The sequence below is a fragment of the Telopea speciosissima genome, chromosome 5 (assembly GCF_018873765.1).
Source record: "Telopea speciosissima isolate NSW1024214 ecotype Mountain lineage chromosome 5, Tspe_v1, whole genome shotgun sequence".
NCBI classification, from domain to species: domain Eukaryota; kingdom Viridiplantae; phylum Streptophyta; class Magnoliopsida; order Proteales; family Proteaceae; genus Telopea; species Telopea speciosissima.
In genome coordinates, this window is record NC_057920.1 from 19,168,998 (window position 1) to 19,181,267 (window position 12,270).

The 12,270-nt window shown below is 41.6% G+C and overlaps 1 protein-coding gene across 3 annotated transcripts in view; it reads left to right on the top strand.

Annotated features, from left to right (window-relative positions):
* Positions 1-12,270, top strand: part of LOC122661281 (methionine aminopeptidase 1D, chloroplastic/mitochondrial) — a 112,602-nt gene that overhangs the window by 86,452 nt on the left and 13,880 nt on the right. For 2 of the 3 annotated variants that reach the window (XM_043856636.1, XM_043856635.1), the window contains one exon: positions 3,280-3,501. In XM_043856636.1, coding sequence (XP_043712571.1) covers positions 3,280-3,425 — 146 coding nt within the window. In that variant the 3' untranslated portion in view covers positions 3,426-3,501. Of the gene's footprint in view, positions 1-3,279; positions 3,502-12,270 lie in introns of those variants that run through there. The other variant, XM_043856634.1, reaches the window with a different exon arrangement.

The following is a 12,270-nucleotide window of genomic DNA, read 5'->3' on the forward strand; positions in this document are numbered from 1 at the left end:
CTCCAGTAAGGAAAATGTGGGACTTGAGGAGGTTAATGCGGAGGTCGAAGAGGTCTTGAAAAAGGTGGAGGGAGGACATGATGGACTCAATGGAGAGAGATTCGGCTTTAGAGAAGATTATGAGGTCATCAGCAAAAGCAAGGTGAGTCAGGTTGGTAGGTTTGCACTTGGGGATGGGGGGAAATGAGGTGGAGGTCGGTTTTGGATTGAAGGCTTCTGGAGAGAACCTCAAGGGACAAACAAAAGAGGAAAGGGGAGAGCGGACAACCTTGGCAAATGCCAACCGAAGGAGAGAAATAACCAATTGAGCTGCCATTTACAAGAACCGAGAAGCGGGGGAGGAGATACAGATATGAATCCAATTGACAAAAGAGGGGGGGAAAGACATTTTGAGAAGGACTTGGGAAATGAAGTCCCAACGGATGGAGTCAAAGGCTTTGTGGATATCAATTTTCATGATGGCGGAGGGGGAATGGGATTTACGATCAAAGCCCCGAACAATTTCCTGTCAAAGGATGATGTTGGAAATGCTACGACCCGAGATGAAGGCAGATTGGTTTGCCCTAACCATGGAATCAATGACAAGTTGAAGGCGGTTGGCAAGGATTTTAGCAATGAATTTGTACAAGAGATTGCAAAGGGAGATGGGCCTGAAGTCGACCATGGAGGAGGTGCCCGACTTCTTGGGGATGAGACAAAGGAAGGTGTGATTGATGGAATGGATTTGCCTAGGGTTGAAGAAGAAGCTTCTAATGGCATGGGTGAGGTCAGCACTGATGATGTCACAGCAGGAGAAGAAGAATCCCATGCTGAAACCGTCAGGGCCAGGAGCTTTGTTGGACTTGTGGGATCGGACAGCGGAAAGGATTTCTGAATCCGAGGGGATGGGGTGAAGAGAGCTAAGGCCTAAGGAGGTGGACAGGAATGAATTTGTTGATGAGGTCATCCAGAATGGGGGAGGAGGGGGGAAGAGGGGGGGTGCAGAAGATGTCGGTGAAATAAGGCATGACTTCGGATTTGATGGCATCCACAAAAGACAGGATAGAGCCATCAGAGGAGGTGAGGGAGAGGATGGAGTTGGAGTTAGAACGGGCTTTAAGAGAGCAGTGAAAGAAGGCGGTGTTTGAGTCCCCAAGTTCGAGCCATTTAATATGGGATTTTTGCTTAAGGAAGCTTTCTTCTTAGGAAAGCAAGGAGGAGAGCTCGGAGGCAACTAACTTTTCCTCGTCCGCAAGAGAGGGGTTGAAGGGATCCAAATGGAGACGGGATTGGATGGATGTGAGGTTATCTCGGTAGGAAGTGACACGAGAGGAGAGGTTTCCAGTGAAGGAGAGGTTCTAAGATTTGAGGGCAGATTTGACATTCTTAAGCTTTTTTGAGAATGCCAGAAGGGGGGAGGAAAAGGATTGGACCAGAATGTCCCAAGTGGCTATGACAGCAGGGAGGAAATCCTGATGTGAAGACCACATGTCGAAGTACTTGAAAGGCTTGGGGCTGAAGGAAAGGTAAGGGAGGACAAAAAGGGAGATGGGGTTGTGATCGGATAACCTAGGGAGGTCAAAGGGGGCGTGGGAGGGAGGGAGGAAAGCCGGGATTCATTGACAAGGACTCATTCCAGTTTACAAGCGACTCTGTTGGGGCCGGAGCGTCTATTGTGCCAAGTGAGGTCAGTACCCGACCATCTGAGGTCGTTTAGCCTAGAGTCCTCAAGACAAGAGTTGAAAGCTTCGACAGCTTGATGGTCAAGAGGGGTCCCTCCCACTTTTTCATGGCTGAAATGGACGACGTTGAAATCGCCTCCCAGACCCCAAGGGGAGGAGCCCACAGAGGAGGAAAGGGAGCGGATGCCTTCCCAAGGGGGAGCTGATCAAGAGGACAATTGAGGGCATAAACCATAGTGAAGAAGAAAATGTGGTTGTCTAGGTGGTCAGAAATGTTGAGGTGAATGAACTGAGAGGAGGAGGAGGAGACTGAGATATGAAACTTTGATGAGTCCCAAAGGATCCAAATGTGACCATTTGGGGAGTGAGAATAGTTGGCGAGAAAAGACCAGGAAGGAGCAATGGAGGTATAGATGCGGGACGAGTTGGACTCGAGAACCTTGGTCTCCTAGAGACAGCAAAGGGGGGACTTGGAGGACTTAATATGGGAGCGAATATCAAATTGTTTAGCCGGGGTATGGAGACCTTAGACATTCCAAATGGTCCAAGGGATCACGAGAACCTTGGTCTCCAAGAGACAGCAAAGAGGGGACTTGGAGGACTTAATACGGGAGCGAATATCAGATTGTTTAGCTGGGGTATTGAGACCTCAAACATTCCAAATGGTCCAAGGGATCATGAGGAGGGAGAAGGGTGGGGCAACCAAACCATAGAGGACAAGCGGGAGGTAGGGGGAGTGCTTATGGGGCAAAGGCGACACTCTTTGAGAACTTAATTAAAGAACTTAAAACAGGGTGGCGATAGCAGTGGTGGTGGTGGTGGTGGAAGTGGCGGTGGCGGTGCGGTGGTGGAGGTGGCAGCAGCGGCGGCGGTGGTGTTGGTTGAAGTTTCATTGGAGATGGTGTTTTATTTTGAACATGAAATTGCTGCTTTGCCCATCAAATTAGCCATGTGCTCATTAAAGAGCAACTCCCTTCAAATTGGAGATTTTTTTTTTTTCTATTTCTCAGCAACTTTTTTATCCTAGTTCATTCCTAGGAACAAAAAAATGAACCGGTGTCAACAAACGGATTCTATTCTTTTTTGTGTTCTCAGGAACAAAAAAAAAAAAAAGTAGAGAAATAGAGAAATCGAAGTGTTATCATGCAGGCCCTAGTATTTCTTTTCCAGGTGCCTTGTGGGACAAATCTGTATGGTTAAAAGAGATAGTTTGACTTGAGATTGGATCATGATATTTTACTCAACTCGACTAAGCCTTTTCCGGTCTAAATGGGGTTGGCTACATGAATCCTGTTTCACCAGTCTATTTATTGGAGTGAACCAAAATATGTAATATCTATGTTGAATTTTTTTGCTAGGTGCCTTAATAAATCAACCTGTGTACCATGCTGTGGTTGCAAAACTTATTTGCATGCATATTACCCTAAAATTAAGTATCTACATAACAAAGTAATTCAGAGGTAGAAGTTTCGAGCCTGTACATTAGCAGGGTTTCCGGACTAATACATATTCAGAAAATGCAGGTTTAGTAATTTTCTATCTGTGCATCTGTTGCGAAGCCTTGCCCAGTAAAGTGCACAAGGTCGGTTTTGCTAAAGTCATATGATCTGTTTTGCAGAGCCAATGCTGACAATTGGTAGCAGTAACCCAGTTATGTGGGATGATGACTGGACAGTCGTTACAGAAGATGGAAGTCTTTCTGCACAATTTGAGCACACCTTACTGGTTACGGAGGATGGAGCTGAGATACTAACACAATGTTAAAATGGTGTACGATCAAGAAAGAGTGAAAACCTGCAATAGTCCGACCATTATTTGGGCTTTTCTTTGTCTGTATTCTCAGTACACAAGCACAAGAGATCCTTGATATGAAAATGTGGCATGCTTGCCTGATACATATATATATCGAAGTTAAAATTATATTGGTTGGAAGGTATTGTAATATTTATTCTTTGTAATTTATTCTTTCATGTAATTCATCTTTCAGCGCAAAGGGGGAAATTTTTTCTTTGGCATGGTCTTTATTTTTTTTGGTAGATTGGAATGGTTAATGTTTTGGGTCACTGTTATACAAATTCAAAATTGTTTACCATAAGTTTTTATCGATTTTTATTTATGGGTTTTCTGTATAACGTTTCCCAAATTGCCACATGGCAATACATGGGTTAGTCCAGGACTAGGAAAGCATCTCATTGGTGTAATTTCAGCTTAAAATTAATAGAAGAAGTAGCTAAAAGTACAAAAGATGATATTTTGTATTTTATTTTCATATCCATTTGATGGTATTTTGATAATTTTATTCAAACTTTGAATCATAGTTTGAACAATTTTCTTTGTTTAATTTTCACTAATACGTATACTACTAGGTGGTAAATAGTTAAACGTTATACTTTACTAGGCATAGAGATGCTTAGGAGGACCTTTTTTCTAAAATTTACTCTAATGATAAACGTGAGGTATGGATATACAATATCCAAAACAAAGAAGTGGAAATTGATCTAGTCTCACATGTCATTAGTGACAGGGTCATTCAGGCTAGTAAACAAACTGTAGAAACAATTAAGCTTAAGTGCATGCACATTTGTGTCAATAGAGGGGGTCCCAGACATGCCGAAGAAATTGACGCCAACCCGCCCATGCGTGTCGATCGTCTAGCAACAGGAGAGGGATAGTGAAGGTTGAACGGCGGGTGGTGCTACGAAATCGACGGAAAGTTCGATACCACCAATATTAGAGTCGACAACACTTGCAAACACACGCACAAAAGAAAATAAAAAAGAAAAATCTTCCCGTACATGCCCGATTTCGAAGCAATCTTTCCAAGAAAAAGGTACAGATGACAAATTAGAGGCAGAAAGGTTGGGCCACTTAGGCCAGATTTCGTTATCGAGGGCGCTAATGCCAACATCGTTGGCGTAATCGGACTTGGGCCTGAAACCCGCAGCATCGATGAGTAGGTTAGGGACGGGACAGAAAGTAATGGTGGAGTGAACCTTGCAACCACCGTGATGGGAATGAGAGTAACAGAGTACTGGGAAGGTGGGAGAGGAAACGTTGGTGGCAGATAGGTTCTCGTCTGAAGTGAGGGGGTGGTTGCGGTGATACAGGGTACATACGATGAAGAAGCAGTGTTTGAGACCTCCGGCGTCTGCAGCGGCATAACTTCCTTCAAAGCTGGCTCCAACTCCCCTGTCGGTGAGACCGTCAGTGGCTCCCACCGAAGGATAATTGCTAGGTTCCGACATCAATGAAGGCCGAGATCGTGAAGAGGCTGGTGAGAGAAGGAAAATAAAGGGAAGGGAAAATGAAAGGAAATCAGGTCTAAAAGATTTGAGAATAGGCGAGTGATACAAAAGGTGAAGAAGAAGAGACTTTGAGAGCACCAGAAGGCCAGAACCCTGGAAAGCCCTGAAGAAATTCCCATCTCTGGTTCTGGAAACACGAGTTGCTGAACAAGAAAAAGCGATTCTGGAGGCCTAATACAGGAGGGGAAACGATGGGTTGGAGTTGCAATTTCAGGAAAGAAGACAAAGAAAGGGAAGGAAAAAAGGGAAAGGTACACGCCACTAGGGGCGGAGACGGGCACGCCACTTGGGGCGGAGACAAGCACGCCACTGTGGCGCCGTGGCGGAGACAGTTCACGTCACGGGCGGAGGTGCTACATCTTGAAGAAAAAACCATGAAAAGGGGAACAGCGGTGATGAAGATGAAGTTTCAGAAACTTTAGGGTTTTCCGAGAGAGAGAAACTGACTGTATCAAGTATATACCTTACCTTCTTTGCATTTCTAGAATTAGTCCATAAATTACAAAACCATTTGAGTATAAGTATTTCAATGCTAATCAATGATGGTTTATCCAATTACATTGACTGTCATCATATAAACACATGGCCTAACTGTCCAATCATGGCAAATAATCTACTTTTTTAGAGAGGGTTCTATGATCAAACGGCATAGGGAAGCGCACTTATGAGGTGTGGTAAAATGATATTGTACATTAGAGGACAGCAAAGACATTTTATGTGAAGAAGAGATAGACGCAGAAATGCTAGTGTATCCTATGCCAGCGGTTCAGAGAATTTTTTTCCCTTTTTTTTGTTTTTTCTCCCAACCTTTATTTTACTGGTTCCCAAAGAGAGTGATCTTGTGTGTTTGGACATTTATCTTTTTCTTAAAACTATGTGGAACATTTGGGTGAACTATCAGGTTAGCAAAACCCTAATGACTTTAATTAGACAAATTTGCCCTTTACCCTTCTTGTTCTCAATGTCAAACGACTTATATCCAATTATTATCAAAAAAAGACTTATATCCAATTGCCAAGCATAAAAAATCTGTGAACATCTGGAAAGATGCATGGATCACAAGGTTGAGGGCCTCATTCATTATAGAGAATGGAATTAGAGATACCCCTTAATCCATAATATTTTTCCCAAAGCTATTGTAAATGTCATTACGTCCATTCACCTAAGCTCCAATCCTCCTGAGGATTTCATCTTTACACCCTTCACTCAATCTGGAAAATTCCCCACCAATACCGCACCCAACCTTGTATTTTTACCTTAATATTTCACATCAAAGTTACCATCGTCATCACTGATGGGAGTTCCGACCACAATTTAAAAAATGGAGGATGAGCTGCTGTTGTTATTTCTAACTATCAATTTATATATGTCCACACAGATTTTGGAAGCACAGAGATTCAGCCCAAGAAGCAGAAGTAAGAGGATTAAAACAAGGAGTCTATGGAGCACTCTCAATGGGACAGCAATAAGTCAAAGTATGTGTAAGGGTATTATGGTAATATCTCTTTATATGTTCTAATATAATCCTACTTGTATTATGGTTCAGGCTGTGAGGGGTAATCTAGTAATTAGTCCATCTAACCTAAACCCTAGTTATACCTATAAATACTAGTTGGAGGTAGTAGCTTGGATATTTCAAACTTGATACACAGGGTGTAATGCTTTAAGCAACCAGTGCTTAAACCCTAAACCCTAACAGTATGGACCAAGCCCAACCTTAGATTTCTTAGCTTGGTTCGCTTGGGACTACCTCAAGCCCAACCCTAGATTTTTTATGGCGAGTGAAAGCTAAGAGACTGCCCTTTGAAAGCCATTTCTACATGATTAATTCTTTGTTTGGAATATTGGGTAATTAAAAGGAGGGAAAAAGAAACTCTAGGGTTAACTGAAAGTTGTCCTGAGCCTACTCTTAAGATGGTTACCTATTTTACCCCAAATATATTTTATCTTAAAAGTTTTTGAGTTTTGATGATAACAAACACCATGCATTTTAATGTGGAACTAAGCATCTTATTAATGATGAAAAAAAAAATTCGTGGAAATATTGTCATTAATTGAAAATAACTAATAAAGTTTTAGAATTAATGAATGGAAAATAACTAGTGCAATAGACGATAGAATTCCGGTTGCTCCATATTGTATGACAAAGCTATGTGGTGTGCAGTCTTGTGTTGATATAATTGTTAAGAATTTGGGTAGAACTCATCCTTAAAAGTTTATTATTAAGGAGAGAGAGTTCAAGTACCCATAAGTCTCCACATTGGGCTATTCACTTTCGATATGAAATTCTTACTTCCATGTGGAACCCCAATATCGTGCACCATGCATTTCTCTTCCTTTATAGATTGTTATACATTATAATTTATGGGAAAACGTTCCCTCCACTTGGGGCATAAGATGCGTCCAAATACATGGGGTGGGCAAAATGATCGCCCCACCCTCCCTGAATGACCGAAATGGCTGCCTGGGAGCAGCCTAAACTCCCAAGTAGAGAACATTGCCATTAACACAGTGAAAATCGTTTCATTCCATCATCTTGAGGGGGAAGAGAACTTCTTGAAACTTTTGGCTTATTGATAATTGGGGGTGGGGGGTTGTTGCCAATAGGGCATGTCCTATTGGATTTTTAGGGTTTTGTAAAGCCTTTCTTTTGTATATTTTTGTCTGTTTAGCTCTATAATTGAGGGAAAAAGATCTCTATCTGGGATTGTGGCCTACACCAGCATCCCCATGAGTCTATCTCTCTCTTCCTTATATGAAAAGACATCTCTGCCCCCCTTGTTTTGAGGAAGAGAGAGATAAACACATGGGAGTGCTCGAGTAGGCCACACTCCCGGATAGAAAATTGCTTCCCAAATTTAATTTACCGATAAAAAATATTAACTCTCAGCCCCCATTCATTTTACCTTCTCAACACTGATTGAAGCCTCGTTCAAGAGATTCACTTGATCCAAAATCTAATCAATAAAGATACTAATGAAATGCAATGGCATAAAAACCAATAATGAGATTGGTAGTTAGAATTTAATGTGGTTGGTAGCTTCGTATCTGCCACCGGTTTATGAAAGGGACATCACCTTCTTGTTTCTTTAATCAATTGCTTAGATCCAAAGGTCCCACTGAGATTGCAATCATAATATAACTGAGTAATTGGATGATGCATGGTTGGTTGGTTGGTTTTCCTCCTTGCACCGAAACTCTTGATAACAGACGACAACACACCCTTTAATTTGTGGTTTGGATCCTATTGGTACGTGGCCAACTTATAATGCTTATAAAAAAGGTCTATATGGAAGCCAATTAACAACCATACAAAAGTGTGAGTGTACTTTTTATTTGGCACTTCTGGTTTTGGAAGTGTCTAGCTTCATTCGTACATCTCTAATTTACAAAGAAGAAAGATATATTCTGCTAAGAGCCAATTCTCCCCCACCCAACCCCCCCCCCCCCTCCTCCTCCTTTCTCTTTTTCCTCCTTTTGGTAATAAAGTGATATTATCTATTAAAAAAAATAATAATAATTCAAAGAGTCAATTGTAAGGTAGGTGGTTCGGCCATTACATCATTCAGGTGATAGATTTTTTAGTGGTTCGGTGTATTTTGTGGGGGAGTGTGGCACTTGCACGTGTGGGAGCCAATGACAGTATGCACGTTGACATTATGGAGGTGGAATTTTCTCCTTTCATGGGGGGTGAGGTGGTCATTTCACCTCCTCTATATCTAAGTGTGACGATACACCCCCACAAAGAACTTTTCTCCTTTTCAATATAAGCCAAAGTCCACATTTTTTATGGTTATTTTTTTTTTTTTTGGGGCGGGGGGGGGGGGGGGGGAGTTGAAGGGGGAAAGAGATCGTTGTCTGGGCCTCTAGAGTCTACACATATGTTAGCCATTGGGAGCACGCACGCAAGTATCGCCTTGGATGGGATTTCCGTCTTTCCATGGAGCAACGTGGTACTTTCATACGCTTCTATGTGTAGGCACAGGAGCCATGCGGTCCACGCGACCAAGTAGCATTATTCCCCCCCCCCTTTTTCTTAAAACCAAGGATTCAGCTATACATATGACATAAGAGATCGCTGTCTGGTGGTTGCACAGCCCTGCACAAGCACAGGGCCAATGAGAGCATGTACAATGGCCTCAATATGCACGAGATTTTTTATTTCATAAGATGAGATGATAATTCCATACTCCTAGATCTAAGTGCAGGAGCCACGCAATGTACAATTTTTTGTATTAAGCAACCGTCAAAAGAGGATGAGGATTTTCGATCTATATATATACGCCAAATGTTCTCTGTGCTGGGGGCGTAGATTGCACCCAGACACATGGGGGTGGGCAAAATGACCACCTTGCCCCCTTGAATGGTAGGCCCATGTGTCTAGGCAGGCTGCACTGCGGTACAAAGAACATCAGGAAATTATATATATATAATTTCGTACATAGGAAATTCTTTGATCGATTCCATCAAATAGGGGACAGAGGGTGTTTATGCCATTTTGAATGGACATTTATACCAATCTGATTGCATTTTGCCATTTTGAAACATCCCTCCTTTTGTTTGTCTTTTGCATTCTTATTTTGTTTGGTAATGTGAGAGCAAGCAACAAAGAGCGTCAGGTGTTCTAGAAAGAGGTATCTCTCTATACGTAAAGATACCTATATGTACAGGGATATGCCCATACGTACATACATATATATATATTTGGGGTGAATACTCAACAGAAAATAGTTTTGAATACATACAGTTATAAATAGTATATCAATACGAGTTCATCTTCTACTTTGTAAACATTGTTTGGTGATATGCTATTCTATTGTCTCTGTTTTATTGGTTGCATTAAAACCTTCCTTCAAAACAATGATTAGTGAAACTAGCCTTGCTCTCCTAATTTAATCAAAGTTTGTGTGCATAAGACGTTCCATTCAGTAGTTGTTTTATCTTGGAGGTAAAGTGCGAGAACCCCGGTTGCACTACTAAATAGGGCATTTCAGACCCTAAGAAGAGCGTCTATTTGGATGTGACTCAACCAGTTGTGTTCGTGTGCTTCTGCAACTCTTTGGACGTACATCATCTTCTTGGCAGCTCCATCTTCATCAACACTCTGGTTCTATCATTTGGCTTTGTAACTTGGCAACAACATCTCAAGGTTCTTAACAGATAAGTTTTATTACTTTGAACTTTATTTTCCAACATTTTCTGGAGAAAATTTTCCTTCGCCATTGTGAGTCATTATTACTCTCCTTATGTGTTGGAGATTCAAAATTCCTTCCATTATTTTCGGGCACTCTTCATTACCAATTATGGTCATCCATGAGGGAATTCTTCTGTCACTGTGAGTGGAGGAAAACTCGATCATAATTTCTTGTTGTAGATCATCTTTTCCATTCTGTCCTCTTTTTTTTTGCGAGGGGAAAGGGTCGATCATATGCTAGATGTTCTAAAATCTATACATGCATGTAGCTTTTTTTAGCTTTTTTGAAAGGTAAGGAAATACATTGTTTACCAAGTTCTAGACCTCGTTTGGGCAAAAATGACGGGAAAATCCTGATAGCGAACAAGAAAAAAGCTCAGAAATTTTAATCCAAATCACATTGAGACTTTGGGTGGGCCCATGTTATAAAGATGGATCTCATCCATATCCTTGATCTAAATTCTAACCCGAAATGAATTTGTAGAACGGTGGTCTTTTTTTTTAGGAAACAGAAAAAGCAATAATATCAAGCCAAAGCATCTAACAAAACATCCATCATCAGAACACCCCTAGATCAACTTGGAGTGTAAAGTTTTCACAGTTAACCTATGAACTAGGAATATATATGCCACAAAAATGAGAACACCTCCCAAGGTCAAACCTTTGACTTCATATCATCAAACCATCTGTTGAAAATGTCAAAATTGGTTGAGACGTTTAGTTCAGCGAATCCCTACTCCAAAGCTCCTTGCAATCCTTGCAGGATTTCTATTTCTTGTGATTCTCGTAACATCATGTGATAGCAGAGCCCAGATATTACCAAACAAAACTCTGTTGAGCAAAAAGTAAAGCAACCCACACACCTCGCCCAAATGAAGGCACAAAGCATCTAGAAAATAATAAAACAGGCTGATCTTGAGAGGGAAAATGGGAACAGAAAGTGGAAGGGGAACAATGTAATGGGCTAGAAATAACAGTGTCCATGTTAGTAGAGAAACCCCATACCTTCATGTTATTAAGGATAAGGAAGAAGTTTCAATTTCAAAGTCAAATTTGAAAGCTATCAACGGTTTGCATGTTGATCGAGTCAAGGGTTATCTCATGCAAAGCTCTAACAACTTATCTTCTTCCTATTTCTTCTCTTGAGCACCTTGTATATAGGAGTCTGTATTCCACTCAAACTCAAGTCTTCTTGGTTATTCAAAATTCAAAATACAAAACTGTAATGTATCTCACATGTGATATAAATACATAGCAACACCGTGAATGTGTAATGCGGTGAGTTCTTATCCAAGCTACTGGGTCTAACTTATATCCTGTGTTCTTATCTTATATCATGTGTTCTTATCTTTTCATGGTATACAGAGCCTAAGACTAACGTCCTAAGCTATCATGACTTCCTCATATTCCTCCACCACCACCACCTCCTCTATTCCATCGATAATCTCTCCAACAAACATAGTTCAGTTGCTATCCATCAAGCTTGAACGATCCAACTATCTCCTCCGAAGTCCCAATTCCTCCCACTTCTTCATGCCCATGATCTATTTGGATATGTCGATGGAAGCTTTCAATGCTCACCCCAAACACTCGCCTCCCACCGATGTTGCCGAATCATCCATGCCCACCCCAATTGTGAACCCCGCATACACATCTTGGAGGCGCCAAGATCGATCATACTCTCCTGGATCATCTCTTCACCGACCGAGCTTTCGATTGCTCACATCATTGGCCTCACATCTTTTCATGCTGCCTGGAAGACCCTGGAACGCACGAATGCCTCTCATTCACAGGCTCGTGTGATGCAGCTCAAGTACCAACTGTTGCAGATAAAAAAAGGCACCAGCTCCATGATCGATTATCTTCAAAAGGTCATGGAGTTGGTCGCAAATCTTGCTGCCGCCTCCCATCCTGTGGCTGATCCAGATATTATCTTTAGTATTCTTAAAGGATTATGTAATGAATACGAGTCATTCGCCACATCAGTCACTACCCGGATTGACCCTTTCAGTCTTGACGATTTCACTGGCCTCCTTCTAAGCCAAGAAATTCTCAAAGAACAAAGATCTCCAATATTGGATCTACCAACTGTTGAGGCTAATGTTGCCGC